The sequence below is a fragment of the Silurus aristotelis genome (assembly GCF_946808225.1).
Source record: "Silurus aristotelis genome assembly, chromosome: 11".
NCBI classification, from domain to species: Eukaryota; Metazoa; Chordata; class Actinopteri; order Siluriformes; family Siluridae; genus Silurus; species Silurus aristotelis.
The window spans coordinates 16,584,247-16,603,811 of record NC_139584.1 but is presented as its reverse complement, the minus strand read 5'-3'; the positions used below and the strand labels follow the sequence as shown (position 1 = coordinate 16,603,811).

Here is a 19,565-nt window from a genome sequence, read left to right as displayed (position 1 = left end):
TGGTAATTCAAATCAAGGGTTTATTAAAGGTCAGTATATAAAAAAAAAGGCAAACTTCTGACCCTCTGAACACCTTCATGAGTGCCAACATGGTCACCCATGAGTAGTTTCACACACAGAAACCGTGCCATGCCCTCTTGGATTGCATTCCCAAGTACAGATTCTCTCCAATAGAAGCAAAACCAAACACAGTGATATTACACAATAAAGCTCAAACACAATAGCAGGCTCGTCTGGGTTCTTTGTCCCCTGGGTAACAACATATCGGGTCCAGATTTAACAGTACAATAGGTTTGAACAATTTTTTTCTGCCATGTGTTTTTTAAACACAGTAAGTTTTTTTATTTATTTCTGTTGACAGTAAGTAAGGTGCAAAAATATGTGTGACAAGAACAGTGGCTATAAAAAGGGCAAACCTTCTTCTAAGTAAATATAAAGGAATTGGAGAATTATCCATTAATGAAAGAATGACTAATTGAGTAGTGAGGGGTGGGTGGGACTGAGAAAGGCTATTCTTTCAGTAATATATAACCTATAAATGGTCTATACAGGAGCAGACTTTTCATGTTCTGTGGAATGGCAGGCATGGTACCATGCTTCTGCTTAAAACAAAGCAGTGAGATTCTGAAAAGTTTTAGTGAGGAAACAAAGCTGTTGACTTTGCAACACATTTAATGGGCATTTAAAAGGCAAAGGGCAAGAAGGAAGAAATAGTGCAAAGGTTAAAAGCAGGCCCTGCTAAAAACATAAAGTGGTAGAGACCTGGCCAGCCTGGCCTGAGAGAAATACACTCTCCCCTCCTCTTACAGGGGGCCTTTGCTTTCATTTCCTTTGTGCCCGGGGCATTTGATCTAACTCTGCTTAGGATAACATGCTCTGACAGCGGCGCACAGGCAAAATCATCTAGCTAAGCACAAGAAAAGGAAGAAACTCACGTTTTTATCCATCGAAAATTATCTGATATTACTGCACAAGGACATGTAAATCAGAAATAGAATGATTACAGATCAACATCTACTTACCTATGACAATACAGATAATTATTAATTACTAATTGTGTATCTTTTTCAACTCTGGCTGTGCTACACCTCTTTTAATCCGATCTCTCTGGTTATCACAACAGCACCAGGGCATGATTAAAGTAGCTGAGACACATGGCTTCTGATTATTGCAGAGGAATGCAATTAGCACTTGTGCTAGTTCGAGACTTACCTGATACCTTATCCTGCAAGCAACAAATGTTTTAACGCAAGCTCACTGGAGTTGTATAGCCACCTTTGCTGGTAAATTATCAAATAAACGAGCAGAATTAGAGAATGCAGTATAACCAGCACCAGCTTAATTTTGCTTGTTCAGAAAGAACTCCTCATTGGTAGTTAATATACACATTTTTAAAGTCAAATAAAGCTCGTGTTTGGTTAAACGAAGATGTCAGATATGTGTACAATGAATGGTTATTATAAGATTATTATAAAATTTGTCTGTATTAAAAATCTTGGATGACAGAATAACTGGTTACCCAAGTGTATCATCAGCGTATTGCATTTGTATAATTAGTTTCATGCAATGTTTTCTTGCAAATTATATCTTATTCAGGAAAGCAAAATTAAGCAGTGCCTTCTTGTAGATAGGAATTTGCTACACTGCTTTAAATGTGTCAAAAACAGGGAATTTTAGAATATTACACTCCCTATTCTACCTCCACTAGTACCCATGCTGCACCTTCCTAATTTGGTTCAGAAGTAGTATGTACATTCGGACACGATGCACGTTGCACGATAACCATATTGTCCCTTATTCCTTGCTCATTATTTAAGTGTTGTTGATAGATCTGAATTGATGTTGCATCAGCTGCTCTCCCTGAAGGGCTCATATAAGTGACAGCACAGAGCTCGGGTGCAGCTCAGGCAGGGCCCCATCTGTGTCATGGTCCACTGGGGAAATTAAGAAATTATAATTTTCTCTCAGATCAAAACCTGCTCACATGAAATAAAAGCCCATCAAAAGTAAACAGCATTAACCAAGATAAGGCTTAGGATCAGATTTTGCTATAGTAGAAGGGGTGGAGTGGCTTAACATCAGGGAGCTTCTGGGAGGAAAGCCTCTGGGAGTTATTTCTTTCTTTTGTTCTTCATGAGATAATGTCTGATTATCATTTCTAGATTATAGTGTGTATTATCTCCAGTGCTTCACATTTTCATCCTGCAGTAAAAAATAAAATCCTTAGCCTCTCAGTGGGTAAGACATACAGAATTTGAATACTCACCCAGACAGCAACTAAACAACATATTCCCCCAACCTGCCAACCCCATGCTCCTTAATCCAGACCCCTCTAAATACCCACCTCCCCCACAAGTTGCACATAACCTACCCCTCCTCACTGCATCCATAAAAGCTTTTCCCTCCTCTTTTCCTTCCCTCCTAGTTCCATTTCTCCCACACACTTAGACACACTCAGTGTAATTACAGGGTCCTTGTTATTTGGGCTGGATCACCTATTTAATGATATTCTTTCTATGATCAAATGCTTACACACACCCACCTTCTCACCCCCACACACACATAAACACACACACCCATGCACACACTATCATCAAGAAAAATAGTTCTCTTTTCATTTAAGCAGTCTTTTTGAATAAAAAATTACCTAAATGAAAGCAACAAAGGGCCTTTAAAGTGAATGCAATCGTGCCTATTGTTCTGAGTTACCATAAAACCTTTATATTGTCTAAATTTTTTTCAGTAAACAAGCACTATTGTGCTCTAAAGAAGAAATAAAGGGAACCCTTTCCAGCATGTTTCTACTGTTTATTTTAGAACTGTCTACTGTTTAAGAACTTTTGTGCTATACACAAAACATACACTAATTGCACCTTTGCTTACTTTATTCTTCAGACATGAAGATTTCAGAGGGTACTGGGCACAAATGAAACAGTAACTCACCTTTATAATTTGGGTGCACGCGTGGTGTGTATTCTCCAAATTTAATAAGAATGGGGACATTGTAGCTCAGCCGCACCCACTCAACCACGTGCAGAGGGAATAAATTCGGAGTCATGACCCCATCTGATGAAGAGGGGAGGGTGCAGCCCATTTCTACAGTCCCCCCTACTCTTCCTTTCACCACCGTTTCAGGAGTTGGTGATGGATCTGGGACAAGACAAAGACACACATACACACACAGAGCATAAATACACATGTTGTGATAAATCACTGACAACTGACAAATAGTGGGTACATAAGTGATATATCTACGAGATACCGTTGATGTGTAAATGCCCATTCCATGTCTTTTCACCATTTACCTGGGACAAAATGGCTAAAAGTTTTTAAGATGATAACACTGGTCCAATTGCCTTGACTTATTTCTAATCGATGTTAAAAAGTAACCTGAGCTCTCATAGACACAGAGTGAAAAGAGGATTCGACTTAAATACACACACAGGTCAGGCAAATATGGAGGGGCTATGAGAGCTTTTAGCTAATCTTTTTTAATATGTCGGAACTCATCTTGCGTGTTCAAACATTTACAAACGGAGTACAAGCAACACACAGACTAATTAAGATGCTGAAAGACCTTTTTAGCAACCAGGTCTCCACAGGGGAGCTTCAGGTTCACTCATTTCAGCCCGCTGTTAACCTGGTCATCTTTCACCTTGTTGTCAGAACTGTCCTTCACTTTGTCTAGAAGTAATCTCTCAAAGGTGATGCTCTCTGATAACATGAGATAACAGCATGGCCCACCACATGCACCCTCCTCAGACTGCTGTAAACATGTGACCTGTGACCGATCAGCATCCCCCTCTCTCTTTAACAGACAATGGACCCATGCCTTGACTTGAAAAGGGGGATAGCCTAAATCCCAGATGGATCAAAATCCGGATTTGCAGAATATATATTTTTTAGCCTAGATTTGGCCATTAAAAACATTGTCTCATGGTCCGCCCTCATTATGCATTAGGACAATACTGTCTGATCCCTCGCAGAATGATTATGGTAAATTGTTTGAACTGAATCCCAACCCAACAGTTTCTGTGTTCTGTGTTAATTATATCAGACATACAAATATGTTAATACTGGAAAAGAAAATTAGAAGAGGGTGGCATTTAGGGAGGGCAAACAGAGTAAAAACAAAATAGCTTCCAGACAAAGAGGACCGGGGAATAAATAATAAAGTGAGGATAGAAAACTACAGTGGGAGAAACTACAGTGGGGTACAAAAGTCTAGAAGCCTGTTTCTATTTTGCTATTATAGTAAATTTCAACACCATTTACATAACTGAACACAACATGACTAACAGTATTATAGTTGATATATTATGAATATATATATATGAATTTCACAATTCCTTGGTATTTGATGTCCCTGTTTTGCTCTCATAAAGATTTCCATTGTCACCTAAGACCTTGGGACCCCACTGCAGGTGGGACAACAGTCCGGAAAAATATGTATAGTGATGTAAGAAGTACAGTAGAGAAGTAAAAAGTTTTAGGGTAAAATTAGCAAAGCAAGACAAAGTAAACTTGTATAGAGTTTACCACATTATAACAAAATAGGAAAAAGAACAGAAGAATACAGTAAGACAGAAAATGATACAAAAGGCCCTAGAAGAATTTATAAAGTACTTACTTGTTAGGAAGAAGAAAGAAGCAAATGTGACACACAGAAGCCAAAGTTTCTTCTGTCCCATGGCAAATGCTCACACACCATCACACATTTCTGTGAAAAAGAGAAGCAAATACAAATATTGGATCACTGTTTTCTTTGCCAATACAACAGTAATCATAAAATATTAGCAGAGAAACATACAGAAAATAATCAGAATTTTTTTTATTTGCAACCACGATAGCAAATTACTAAATATCTGATTCATTTCTGTATGTTTCTCTACATATACACATTTATTTAAACTGCATACAGTATTCATAATGCTGAAAAAATAACTGATCAGACACAATCTTATTAACCCAAATGAACAAATAGATTTTTTGTCAGTCACTCGTCTCCCATTACCAGAGTTTGGCAGTCATTCTAAAAACCATGCTAAGTTTATGCATTCTTTCCTCTAGCCTTCATCCTGACATTACAGTGAACTGTCTGAGCTGTGGTTTGGAACAGTACAATGATCATTCCTTTACAGAACAGCCAGATATAGTTTTTAGTGCATTCGTATCATTTTACTTTTAAATTTTACAAACTAATTTGGAGCACTGTATACATTTTTATACGTCTGGAAACAAATCAAACAGATCAAGGTGGCACAAGGGAGAATTGGAATTTACGTGAAACCTAAACAGCTGGATCTCTAATCATATCAGACCATTACACAAATCCCACACCCACACTAAACCGGCTGTTGGTTTGAGAGCAAATAACTGACCCAGGCAAATGGGCAGCATAACTAGAAAACATTGTCAAATTAAACATTATCAAAATTAACCATGAGCATATAAACACACTGCTCTTAACAGGATGGAATTCACATGCTCTAGCTAAGCACACTGAACTTTAGTCTGAATCTAGAGGGTTTTGTAGGAATATATTCTGTGCAGTTCTGTGCTAATATGGAATTGTGTTCCAATCAACATGAACATTAAAATAGAGGTAAATTGAATAATGTCTTGGAAAATGATGGAGCATCAGAGAGGAGCACCTCCTTCACCTCTCACATGCAGACAAACATACGCCATGTACATCCACTAATAACAGCTTAGCACTTTGAAATAATTACACCAGTAAATAGGACGATTATTTTTAGGAATGCAACCAAGTACAATTTTTATTTATAATTCTTTATGTTCTTGTGTATAATGAAAGCCACATAGCATGTTCACACTAACCATCCATATAAACACATGTACACCAGCTCATTTATACAATATCTAATCAGCCTGTTGATGCATAGGATCATGTAGATACAGGTCAAAAGCTCCATTTAAGATTTACATTAAACATCAGAATGGGGAAAATGTGATCTTAGTGACTTTAACTGTAGCATGTTTAATGGTACCAGATGGTCTAGCTCAAATGTTTCAGAAACTGCTGATCTCCTGAGGTTTTTAAACATAACAGTCTCTAGAGTTTACATATAACATAAAATAAAACAAAACAAAGAAAAACCCATGTGCAGAGGGTCTACTGGCTGAAACACCTTGTTGATGACAGAGATCAAAGGAGAATGACCAGACCTCTAGAGAATGACCAAATGACCATTCTGATGAACGTAGTGAAAATGAACTGAAGCTATTGACCTGCATCTGTATGTTCTTATGCACTGTGCTGCTGCCACATAACTACTGTGTATATTACAATACCATTTTTATATGAAAAATTCACAACACCTCAGTAGAAAACTTTAAAACAAAGGATGAACTCTTTCTAGGCTTTTTTTTTTCAACTCAGTGGAAAGTCAGATTTCTTGGCTGAGTAATGTCATTCAGAACAACCACAGGTATGACACTCACATTAATTCTCCACTGTCACATGTTCTGAAATGGTATTTCTTTCTGGCAAACAGTATATGGCAAAAAAAAAATATTTTAATATCTTGCAAATAGAACAATGTCCCATCCTCGCAATTTATATAGATTTTTTGACTGAATGCTGTAGAATAAGTTTCTGCAAAAAACACATTATTATATATCAATAATATATCATAGATATTATTCTAAGACAAAAAGGAGAAAGAAGAGGATGATGCACACAATGGTCACATTTACACCGTGTTTTTTTTTTTTATTCTGTAATTTGCTTTCATTGCTTATATTGTAAATATAAAGACAATAAAGACAAAAGACTATACGAAATTCAATGCAAGGCATAACAAAGTATTGCTGTTGCACAGTATTAGGCCACATTGCATGCAACTGCATCATTCTAAATCAGAACAAGGCTACTGTGCAACAGTACATTTTAGAGGAAACCTAATATCTGTCTTGAGATTAACATCAAACCCACTATTCAGACAAGTAAAGAAAGCAATCTGCGCAGAAAAATATGAGTTTACAAGGAAATATACTGTACACAACAATGCCAAATTACATATAACTGTTTCTAATGACTAAAGTAGCTGATATGCTATAATATTAGCTGTAATGCCTGCTACATGCTGGATATTTTGCATATAGAAACATTCTTAAAGTTATTTTTGTATCAGAATACTAATGGGTGAACACTAATAGCCCTGGTAACTGACAGCTCACCAGTTAGCTGCCACGCTAGTGACCTGAAGGTTGTGAGTGCAAATGCAAGACAAACACTGCTGGATCCCTGAACCAAAGACCCCTAACCACCAAATGCTCCTTCTTTCCTTGTGAGTGAATCCTGAATCTGGTTATTGGAGCCTTTTCATGAAATGACTGTCACACCATTTACAATCTGGATTTTATGCCAGTCGATTGCAGGGCACTACACGCAGATCTCTTTACCCCCATTCACACCTGGGGACAATTTTCAGTATCCAGTAAAATCTTCCGAAGGAAACCCACACGGATAAGGAGAGCACAGTAAACCCCAAACAGCAACTGCAACAGCAAATTAACATAATTTAATCAAATACTTTTAGTAAAATATTGTTTTTCATGGGAAATAATAAAAGTTTCTCAAAAGTAAGACCCCCAAAACAGCCTGCAGAAACAGTAAAAGAAAAATTTTGGAGCATGTGTGTATTTTCCTTACTCTAAGGCAGGCAAAAAATAATAAACGAGGTCTGATAATAACTTATGATCAAAATAAATATCTTAAAGAATTCATATATGTTCATAAAAAAATGCGCAGAGAAGCTTAGAACCACTGTTCTAAGTAAATGAAGCAGTAGGGCTTCATGTCTCCCTGTGTGTCCCCTCAGCAGGCTAGTTGTAGAACAAGTGTGCCTTGTGACAGGCTTTTGAAACAAGGTGAACACAGAGGAAAGGGAGATGGGAGTGAATCTTCAAATACAATATGTGTATTTGCTACTGTGTGTCTTCTGCACACATGGACTCTATATCTTATATCTCTGTTAACACTGCTGACAAGTCCAAGCCATAAAGTTCAAATATGTCTACATATGCTATATCATAGGACTATTAAAGGATACTATTAATAGATGGGGGGACAATTACTAGATTATTTTAAACATTTGGCCATGGTAAGTAACAAGGTGAGAATTGGTTCAATGATAGTGATCTAAAACTAGTAGCCAAACGTTACATCCGGCTTTTGTCCCGAATCTTGACAAAGATTTCTCTGTTTGGTAGATTGTCTATGGTTGAGGCTGATCCCCTCCTGCTCACAGCCTTGCTAAGCTAATTGTATTGAATACTGTATTGAAATCATAATTGTATCTGCGACAGGGAAGATTATAAACCAAAAGAACTTTGCAAATTTTAAAACGCAATTAATGCTAACTAAACTAGATGACCTTTTATCCATTTGACATATGACATGTCTCCTCCCATACCACCCTGTAATAGTTATCTTTGCTTAATCTATCAGGTAAGCGAAATGGAGACAGTTGCAGGTTTACAATGCTTTATTTTCACACAGACTAAAAATGAGCAAATATAGTGAAGGAAGAAAGTCAAGAAACAGGCAAATGTCAAGCAAAATGCAACCAGAATTGTTTGGTCAAAAGACATAAATATATACCGGAAACCAGAAACATACTCATAACCATAAACTCAATCCATTGCACTAAAGTCCTTAAATTCACTTGGTCCTGATTGCTTTTAGCTCAGGTGTGTGCAGTCAGAATGAAGATGAACGTGAATGTGAACATGATTTTGTGATAGCCATTGGGAGACGTATTCCCCAGTGGCTATTTATGCCTAGGTGGTCTAAAACACCCATTTTTCTATGCCGCTCTGTGTTACCTGGGGTGAAAAGCAATGCTGTTTCTTGTGTTGGCCTGACATGACCTTAGAGCTTAGAGCAGTCCTAACTGTTTAGCAAACATAAGTAATGGTCATAAATAAATGAACACCTGGATCCATGCCATTTTAATCCCATCAGTCACGAGTGGTTGGCTTTTCTCAGTTAGTTTTGCCAGGTAGTCTGACGTAAGATGCATTAGCACCTTGACTTGAATGCCTTGATCTATGAGACTAAATATTACCATGTATGTAGTGTATTACATGCCTACAAAGTGGGCAAGAACAGTTCATCTACGTGTTGAGACTTGAAATTGGCAGTTTGTTAGATGAAATTGTCATGCAACACTGAGGATGGTATGTAATAAAATACTTTTATTTTAAAATAATTTTTTGCACACATACCTGAAGTGTGTGTGTGTGTGTGTGTGTGTGTGTGTGTGTGTGTGTGTGTGTGTGTGTGTGTGTGTGTGTGTGTGTGTGTGTATTTCAGAAAAAAATAATAATTATATAATTAATAATATAATCTGAAGTCACCCAGCTCTTGTATCTGGTCAAGTTCTTCCTTACAAACCATTGCATCCCTGAACCTCACACATGACCTGCTTCTTTAGAAGATGCTCTGACCAAGTCATGAAAAAAATCAGCAAGCAAAATATATAACTGATGATTGTTGTTCTCTTGCTTATGTAAAGACAAAGTTGCAACTTTTAATATACAACTAAAATCACTTTACATGTTCTCCACCATTACTTTACGAAATATTTATACAAAGCTTATAAATGTGTTATAAAAGTATCATGCATCCTATAGTTACTCTTCAAATTAAGACTTTTTTTAAATGCTGTGAACATTGCATACCACTTTTATTGAGTTTGAACAAAGAAAATAGAATTCTCACATCCTCTCTGATCAGCTGCTGGATATCTAGATAATTAAATGTCCACATTAAATAAATATATATGCTCACCTTTATGAAACAGCAGTTTTACTAGTGTTGTACTAGTAGCTTGTTTTAAGAACTTATTTTTCACATAGTTGTTCTTCTAAAGTAAAAGCCTTGAGATGGCAAAAGGAAAATGTACTAATGTCCTCTGATGTCAACAGAGTGTCATAAAGCCCATTTGCTCTATACATACCGAAGATAACTTGTACCACCTAGGTACCTCCTATTTGCTTCAACAAATTGACGGGTTGTTAAAATAACAGATGGCACCAATCTAAACTAAATCATACTAAAGATGACATATAGCCTGCTGTGAATTTAAACTAGGAGTCATTTCTAATAATCTTTAACCTGAGGGGGGGAAATAATCTTCAAAATGTAATATACTATAAATATAATTTATGCAGTGCTATTATGTCACAAAATAATTATATAAAGATGCTAAACTGTGTCTTGTGCACAGGAGATCCAACTTTTACCTCAAAAGTCGAACAGATAAAATGGGTTAAAGGTATAAATATGCATTGTGTGAAGTTAATTTAAAACAAAGATCTCTTTGCAACAAAAGTTGCATCTCTGCTTTTACTTTACTGCACATCAAAATGTTATAATCATTTTAAAATCACAGACTTTCAAATATATCTTAACCACTTATCTCAATGCATAATCATTTAAACTGTTAAATAACAGTGCACTCAGACGTTTTACTGCCACAGACATCTAGCACTACTGAAGTGATGAAGTAATTGGTCTTGTGCCTCCCTTAAACATTAACTCTCACTCCAAAGCCATGTGTAAAAGTTTTACTGAAACAATGTCAGTGAGTTTACACAATAATAATTCCTACTTTATATTTATCCATATAATAAACAGGTGTTACTTAATAGAAACACCAAAACAAACAAATGGTTAATGGTGATCCACTATGGTAACATGACAGACATTTGTTTAATAAGAACAGCACAGAATGAAAGCAAATTGTGCTGTTGGTGCACCTACTAAAACCCTGTAGCACAGGTGAAAAGTCTTGGGACAAAGCAACATGGACTGTGGCTACAATGACAGCTCTCATTATGTTCAAGCAGTCCACATTTATAAGGCTATTTACATTTGTGCAAAACCAGCATTGACCACAGTGTATAGTTCAAAGAGAAAGGTATAAGAACATATTCACCAATTAGATAAAGTCAAGAAAAAAATTTTTTAAGCAAGTGTAATCATGTTACAGTGCTGAAAATTAGTGTACTGTATGTATTATAGGTGACCATGCAGGAATGGTGCTTATTATTTATTATGTTTATAAAAACAAGTAATTGAAAAAACTTTATAGAATTAGAACTACATGTCTAGAAACAAGCTATTACGATAATAATAACTTGTTAATCACATGGACCAATGCATGTCACACTACATAAATAAGATGAGACAGGTCATACACTATGCCAGGGGTCACCAACCTTTTTGAAACTGGGAGCTACTTCTTTAATACCGATTAATGTGAAGGGCTACCAGTTTGATACACACAGTTTTCAGTTTGATCTGAAATAACAAATTTGCTCATTTTACCTTTTATTATGTTATTATTATTAATTAATGATATTCATCTATGTGAAGACACGGATCCTGTTAATGATTTCTCATAATAATTATCAACAATGATTTAACAAGGTAGGAAACAGCTATTTTTAGAAAAGGTTCGTGGGCTACTCATGTGGTCCTTGCGGGCTACCTGGTGCCCGCGGGCACCATGTTGGTCACCCCTGCACTATGCAGTGTCAAGACTTCCAACTCAAAACCCACATAGTGGTTTCCACTGATTCCACTTTTCGCCAGTTAATTGAGAAGGTTAACTTGAGTTTTACTTGATATACACTAACAGCATTTGGCAGATATATCCAGTGCAACTTACATTTGGCTCATTTATATAAAACTTCAGGTTTGAGAGTTAGGGGCCTTGTTAAGGGGCCCAGGAGTTGCAGTTGTCATGTGTAGGAATTGAACTCCCAACCTTCTGACAAGCAGGACAACATAACATGGAACACTGAGCTGCCACTATCAGCCTACAAATATTACAAATAGTAAGCAGTAGCAGTGTTTCACACACACACACACACACACACACACACACACACACACACACACACACACACACACACACACACACACACCAGAACTAAATAACCAGCATGTTAGATGACTGAGGCACACATGGCATAACCACAGACGAACATAAGGACATGGGGGTGTGTGAGAATTCCTTTGAACAGGAATCCTGTGTTGGGTGGTGTACGGTTAGTAATGGAAGTGTTTTATTAGGCTCTATATCAATAGTGGGCACTAAATTACATTTTACACCAGGTGTGTATTAACTGATACTACAAACAACGCATGCGTGGTTTTCTTAGGAGCTTTGGGATCAATTGCATGCATATCTTTACCTGAGGCTCTGCACCTTCTGTGAGACATTACTCCAATGGATGGTTCTGCTCCTTTCGTATTCCAATATGTCCTGGGCTTTTGTCCTGTTTAGCCAAAGTGTCCACACTAAACCAGAATATGTGTCTGGAGATAGAGGTCGTTTAGGTGCTGCTTTAGGCTCCTCGTGCTCAAAGAACTCGTGCCTCTGTTGACTAGGAGCTTTACATGATCCTCCAGTGTGCCCAACTGAAAAAGGTGCTCCAGTAGTTTTTTTTTTTTCTTCCCCAGTAAATAAACTCAAGTTTTCTTCACCTGAAATGCCCTGAAGCAATGCTTTTCCTATTTCCTTGATTGCAGCGAGTTCGGGCTTCGTTCCACAGCACGTTACCTGCTGCCACAGGTTGTCCAAAATGCGCAATGCAACACGCAACTAGCTGCAGGCTGCACACACACGCGCGCGCGCGCTCTCTCTCTCTTAAACTTCCCCGTTTTCTTTTCTTCTAAGTTTATAGTGTATTATTTTTTTTTTAATCGCTGAACTAAAGCCGCGGACGAAAAGCACAATGGATAGAGCTGCTTTCTATAAGTTGGAATTGCCTCTAGGAGCCATGTGCATGGAAATGAACAGCGACTACTTTGTGTTGTTCCTCCTCACCTCTTCTCCCTCCCTTCCATTCTTCCCTCGTTCCCTCCCTCAATCGGCCCCCCTCTTCTATACTCTCAGCATTGAAAAATCACTCGCACGTTTGTCAGCTTGATCTAAACTGCATAGTAACAAAGTCTCCCCCATTGTTTCTCAATGGGACCGCCAGTGGTCCCGGGTTTACCAAAACTAACATTCGTTTTGTAGATTCTGGTCCTGCCTCATTTCCTAACACCTTATTTTAATTTGAACAAGAAACCAAGAGTAAGGACTAAACATATATTTATTCATGTAATGTTTATTTTAGGATGAAACTCTTATAACGTCTGTAATTCATGTGAAAAAGCTCACTGCTGAAAGAGCTTAATGTTATGCTTAATGTGATATACTGTAGAAGACTAGTGCATTAAATGCGGCTTTATGGAAAAACAGGTCTACAGTCAGACATATAGTTTTATATTTATAACACATAGCACATCACAGTGTTGTAAAAAAATAAATAAAATAAAAAACAAAACAAGGCTAATTGAAACATTTGCTCGTACTTTCTACCGTATTCGTTTTCGAACCACAAGAGGGCGCAAGTCGCCACATAAAGTACGTTTCGCAGCTCAAATCTAACAAATAACTGCACATTGCATGTGTGCGCTCGCGCGTGTAATGAAAACTTAACATAAATTTTTGCTTTATATTGTATTCAATCATATATAGGAAATGTATAAATTAAACGTCCACATTGCCCACTTGTTTACATGAGATTTACAACCCCACTCAATCCAAACAGCTTTTGCTCCTGCGGTATTTAATGTGTAAATATTGTAAAAACTATTTTCTTTTCTATAGAGATCAACCAATTACAATAAAGTGGAAACACATGAAATAAAAAAGGGTGCATGCTTTATCACACACGATCATCAGCATTTTCAACAGATAAAAATTTATTATTCAATATTAAAAATTATTCAAGATTAAATATTCAGCAGATAACCTGTCATGGGAACAACTAATCATAATGTATTACTATCAAATTGATTATTAACCTTTCTTATCTAACAGACCTCTGTTTGACCCAGGGAAAATTACAGGATCCTGTTCTCCTTAGGACCCCATTTATTTATTATCCATAGTATTAAAAGTAGTATCACATCAAACAAAAGAGTAAAAAGTTGAACAGAAAATAACTATACATTCAAAATTGCTTACTTTCTCTCACCTCCTTTTTAATCAGCATAAAATTTTTTCATTTTATGAAATATAAATCCGTATGTTGGATTATTGAGGCTCAGGTTACCAGTTTTAAGATGCAACATGAAATCTAGCACAAATTCAAGCCTCTTTAGTTTGAAGTCTAGATCTGTGTCTTCAGAGATCAGATAGAAACACTGGTAAAACACTGTTCCATGTTAGTCATCGAAGTCTGGGATGTCATCGTAAGAATAGCCGCGGTAACCCTTATAGGCATAGTAGGCAATCCGTAAGTGGTAGAATCCTGGAATGAAGACTAGAATTCCAATGATGAGGACCGGTATGGTGCGCTCACGGTGCTGCAAGCAAAATAAAAGAAAAATTCCAAACTGGCCATAGATCTCTACATATTTCAGTGTTGTGAACAAAAAATTATCTCAAAACAACAACAACAATAATAAATAAGATGACAATCAGCTAGATATCTGACCACTGCACTGGTGGAAAAGAATTGTGGGTTACCATTAGAACTAATTACCATTAATCTCATTCTTTCTGGCCATGTTCAGCTGACATGGTCTGCTCAGACTATTTAATGTCATTTAAAGGTCTGATTGCCAGTTTTATCTCTTTAATTGAGAAAACATATTGACCCAGCTTCATCTGTGTGTGTGGGAGTGCAAGCTAGATCTGGACTGAGTCGTGAAGTCGTGTTTGCTTGCTTGTCTTTAGTCAATCCCAATCGATGACTGAGATTTATTACAGTAGGAGAATCACATCCCAGCAGAAACATTATAACAGCTGGTTTCAATACCCTGAATATAGCTTGAATAGTGTTTTCAGCTTTTTTCAAGATTTAACTGATTTATTTTCAGAATTAACAGTAGGAAGTATTTATATTCAATTGTTTTATTAAATGTTTACTGTACACTCTTAGTGATTAAAGTTGTACATGTACATGATCAGAACTTTTATTTATCAACTCTGGCAGTATACATAAAAGTTAATATAATCATGAGATGTTTCTGGTCAGATTACTAGGATTTTTATTTTCTATCATGTAGGAGGATTAGCAGTGTTGTTCTAAAGCCTTCAGAGAATGCTTTCTAATGGCACTAGCAAACGGAGCGAGCTCGCTGTTTAAAAAAAAAAAATAGCAAAACAAACATCTGAGATATTTGTAGTTTTTACACCATCTATGGGGTGATCATCACTCATCATTAAGACAGAATGCATGATCTCATTCCATTTCAGTTCATGAACTGCAAATGGGTTTTCTGCTTCAATACCATTTGTGTTGATTTGTGATAAGTATGTGTCTGTATTAACGACTTGAAATTGCATACAGTCTACCCAACCGAATAATGTAATGTTTGCACTGTCAATAGTACTGGTACTTAATGCCACACTCTTTACAAATTCACATCGTTCCACCATTCAGCAAATATCTTCATCCACTTTCACAAGCAACATAAAGCACAGGAGCTTTAGACCTGGGCTAATCAGAAGAGAGTTTTCTTTGTTTACAAGCTCAGTTATAAGCACTAGGAGTCAAGGATTTAAATAGATAAATCAAACTCTGATTCAGGACATTTCTAGTTTATTGCAATTAAATGCGGATAGAAAATGCAAATAATGAGTTCATCTGCACATCAATTAACAGACATACACCGCCTACAAACTACATTGCCACAGGTTGCTCAGTTTTATGTTTTTTTACAAAAATTTCGGAATGACAAGTTACTAAGTAAATTATGCTTAATATTTGAATGCATATTCCTTACTTGCAAAAAAACAACAAAAAAAAAAACCAGTGACTCAAAATCACCAAACAATTGCAACAAAATCTTTCAGTTATTGTTTTTTTTTCTCCCTTCAGTCTCCTCTCAGAAGGTAAAATGAATGCAATAAGGATAAGCCTGGTGAATGACTTGGGCAGTCTAAAAGCATCCACATTGTTTCCCTGATGAAGACCTTTGTTGTGTTGGCAGTTTGATTTGGCTCATTGTGTTGCTGCATGAAGAAGTTCCTCCCAATTAGATGGGCTGTATTTCTCTGTAAATTGGCATACTGGATGTTCTTGTAGAGTTCTGAATTCATTATACTGCTGCCATCATGAGTTACATCATCATCTTCTTCTTCTTCAAATACTCCCATTAGGGGTCGCCACAGCAGATCATTCGTCTCCACACCCACCAGTCCTCTACATCTGCCTCTTTTAAACCAACTACCTGCTTGTCTTCCCTCACCACATCCATAAACCTTCTCCTTGGCCTCCCTCTTTTCTTCCTTCCTTGTGTCTCTATCCTCAGCATTCTCCTACCGAGTCTCCATGTCCCTCCTCTGCACATGTCCAAACCATCTCAAACGGGCCTCCCTCAACTTGTCTCCAAAACATCCTACATGCGCTGTCCCTCTATTAAACTCGTTTCTAATTCTGCCCATCGTAGTCACTCCTAACGAAAACCTCAACATCTTCAGCTCTGCTACCTCCAGCTCCACCTCCTGTCTTTTACTCAATACCACTGTCTCTAAACCATATAACATCACAGGTCTCACCACAGTCCTATAAACTTTCCCTTTCACTCTTGCAGCTATCCTTCTATCACAAATCACTCCTGCCACTCTTCTCCATCCACTCCACCCTGCCTGCACTCTTTTCTTTACTTCTCCAACACACTCTCCATTACTTTGCACTGTTGACTCCAGGTACCTGAACATCTCCACCTTCTCCACCTCTTCTCCTTGCAACTGCACCCCTCCACTTCTCTCCCTCTCATTCACACACATGTACTCTGTCTTACTCCTACTGACTCTCATTCCCCTTCTCTCCAGTGCATACCCCCACCTCTCCAGGCTCTTCTCAACCTGCTCCATACTCTCACCACAAATCACAAAATCATCAGCAAACATCATAGTCCACAGAGACTCTTGTCTGACCTCGTCTGTCAACGTGTCCATGAGCACTGCAAACAGGAAAAGGCTTATAGCCGATCCTTGATGCAATCCAACCTCCACCATGATCCAGTCTGTCGTTCCTACTGCACACTTTACTGCTGTCACACTGTCCTCATACATGTCCTGCAGCACCCTCACATACTTCTATGACGCACCTGACTTCCTCATACAATACCACAATTCCTCTCTCGGCACCTGTCGTATGCTTTCTCTAAATCCACAAACACACAATGCAACTCCTTCTGACGTTTTTTATACTTCTTAATCAACATTCTCAAAGCAAATAATGCATCTGTGGTGCTCTTCCTCTGCATGAAACCATACTGTTGCTCACAGATGGTCACCTCTTCTCAATTCAATTCATTTTTATTTGTATAGCGCTTTTAACAATGAATAATGTCTCAAAGCAGCTTTACACAGACAATGTGGTTATTAAAAGTAAGTATGTTCTTTATAAGTGAGTTTGTCCCTGGTGACTGTGGCAAGGAAAAACTCCCCGAGATGGCATAAAAAAGAAACCTTGAGAGGAACCAGACTCAAGAGGGAACCCGTCCTCATCTGGGTTGCACTGAACGTCCATTTATTGCAGATACACGATGTTGCGAGATACAGTGATTGTGATCAGAAACAAACTGTAGTCCTGAGTCAATGTAGCAGACTGTTGACATTAACTACAGTCCAAATCCATCCTCAAAGCTCCTGTTCTTACTCCGGAATTTCATGGAACCACCCAAGGCGTTGATGAGAAACCATCCCCAGCCACACAGAGTGGCCTCCAATTGAAGAGAACAATATCCAGAGGCAATCCTGGACGAAGTGGGAAGATCCACGGAGGTAAGTCTTCTTTTTGAAGCGCGTCAAGCACCTTCTGCGATTCGTGCTGGATCTCCGCAATTGTGTCAAAACAGTAACCTTTGAGCCTCCATCTTCAGGAAGAAGGCGAAGTTTAAAGAAACCAAATATGGCAAGTAACATTCAGAAGTTGCCGTATGGGTTTCACATTTTCAAGGGTTGATCTCGTTAAATGTATTCCTGCTCTCTCCTCATCTTCCAGCGATGTTCTTCTGCTCTTGAAGCCAACGTGAGACACAAAACCCCTCGAACGACTATATCAAGCCGAATGTCAAGTCAAAAGTCTCTGTGGCTGATTTGCGCTGATTAGCACCAGTTAGCACCATTTGTCTTGAAACTTTTGTTACCACCTTGCATATATATATATATATATATATATATATATATATATATATATATATATATATATATATATATATATATAAATTGAATAAATACATTTAAATAAAATACCTCTGTTATTCTTTTGAGGGAATAAACTTATAGGGACAAATATAAATGCACTCTTACACAAAGTGTGGGTCGCAATGGAATTCACTTTGCCACAGGGCCAGGATTTCTACATATAGGATTTATATTGTATAATTTAATGCTCAAAAATGCATAAGAAGTCCTTGTTAGTTAAGTAACTAGTTCTCTAATATATAAATTTCATAATGTGCACTAGTCCTAGTCATTGTATATGCTAATGACAGGTTAAGAAAAGATGGCTTTTCTTGTTTGGAAAAAAGGTTGAATATGTAAAAAGTACTCACATCATGAACTTCAAAGTATCCTGCTAAAAGCAGAGCGCCAATTGTGATTAAAATGGAGCCGATGAGAAAGAGAACAGCAGCCAGGGCGATTGCCTTATAGGGGACCTTGGGTGGGCTTCTCTTGAACTAAAAATAAAGAGCATAACATATCATTTTCCATGCCACTGGTGTGAACTGAACTGAAATATATATTAATAGGTTACTATCATATGCCTTTTATCAATTTTACTTAAATGCAAGGGTAAAGTTTTTTAGTGAAATTAAAGCTTTCTCACCTGAAGGTCAATGTAGCCATCATCATCACTAGCTAGTTTGGAGTATCTCACTTTGCTGTTGGTCAGTCCACCAGTTACAGTGTTCCGAGCTGTCATTTTCTCTCCTTATTATCCCTCTTCAGTCCATTTAATAATAAACTGATCACTCTGTGGTGTAGGTGATCTGATAACACCAGTTAACTAGTTAGTTATTAATCCGTCACACGTCACCAAAGCAGCAAAGCAGAATCATAACCATTACTAATAATTATAATCATTTTAAGTTACAGCATCAGTATGACTGATATTCTTTCTGTTTTTGCAGGTCTGTAATTGCCCGTACAATTACACAGTATATTACATATTTGCAATATAAAGACATACTATCATTATTAAAGGCAAAACATAATCTTAGGGCTTATACAAGCAGGTAGAAATAAAACTAGCGTTTATGCTAATGCTTCATCTGTAGCTAGTTATTCTCTTAAAAATGCACTCAAAATCTAATATCTTACAAAAAATACCAGGTGCGAAATCAAGAAAATACCGACTATTTGAATTACGTCCAAAAATACCTCACGTCAAAATCATCTTGCCTCGACTGCAGACAAAAACAACCTGTAGTTATATAGCGAGATCACTTCCGCGGTGGACTCACACACGCGCATGCGCATTAAAGACACTGTGCATCCAAATGTCGCACA

The 19,565-nt window shown here is 37.4% G+C and overlaps 2 protein-coding genes across 4 annotated transcripts in view; both read right to left on the bottom strand.

Annotated features, from left to right (window-relative positions):
* The window catches only part of igsf9b (immunoglobulin superfamily, member 9b), a 33,864-nt gene extending 21,027 nt beyond the window's left edge, over positions 1-12,837 (bottom strand). For both annotated transcript variants that reach the window (XM_083554338.1, XM_083554339.1), the window contains exons 1-3: positions 12,235-12,837; positions 4,631-4,720; positions 2,944-3,150 (exon numbers count right to left, since the gene is read on the bottom strand). In XM_083554338.1, coding sequence (XP_083410464.1) covers positions 2,944-3,150; positions 4,631-4,691 — 268 coding nt within the window. In that variant the 5' untranslated portion in view covers positions 4,692-4,720; positions 12,235-12,837. The remainder of the gene's footprint in view (positions 1-2,943; positions 3,151-4,630; positions 4,721-12,234) is intronic.
* Positions 12,838-13,139: 302 nt separating this feature from the next.
* On the bottom strand, positions 13,140-19,565 carry tmem230b (transmembrane protein 230b). 2 transcript variants are annotated; one of them, XM_083554632.1, is made up of 4 exons: positions 19,437-19,565; positions 18,883-19,045; positions 18,608-18,733; positions 13,140-14,401 (listed from the first exon to the last, which is right to left on the bottom strand). In XM_083554632.1, the coding sequence occupies exons 2-4, from the start codon at positions 18,976-18,978 to the stop codon at positions 14,261-14,263; spliced, it is 363 nt and encodes a 120-aa protein (XP_083410758.1). In that variant the 5' UTR covers positions 18,979-19,045; positions 19,437-19,565; the 3' UTR covers positions 13,140-14,260. The 2 variants fall into 2 exon arrangements, with proteins under 2 accessions (XP_083410758.1, XP_083410759.1); XM_083554633.1 differs by having other exon boundaries at positions 19,413-19,538.

Coding starts and splice junctions, on each gene's coding strand:
- tmem230b (XM_083554632.1), bottom strand. CDS start 18,978: ATGACAGCTCGGAACACTGTAACTGGTGGACTGACCAACAGCAAAGTG. Junction 18,734..18,882: donor ATGGCTACATTGACCTTCAG/GTGAGAAAGCTT, acceptor CTTTATTTTTAG/TTCAAGAGAAGCCCACCCAA. Junction 14,402..18,607: donor GATACTTTGAAGTTCATGAT/GTGAGTACTTTT, acceptor TTTTGCTTGCAG/CACCGTGAGCGCACCATACC.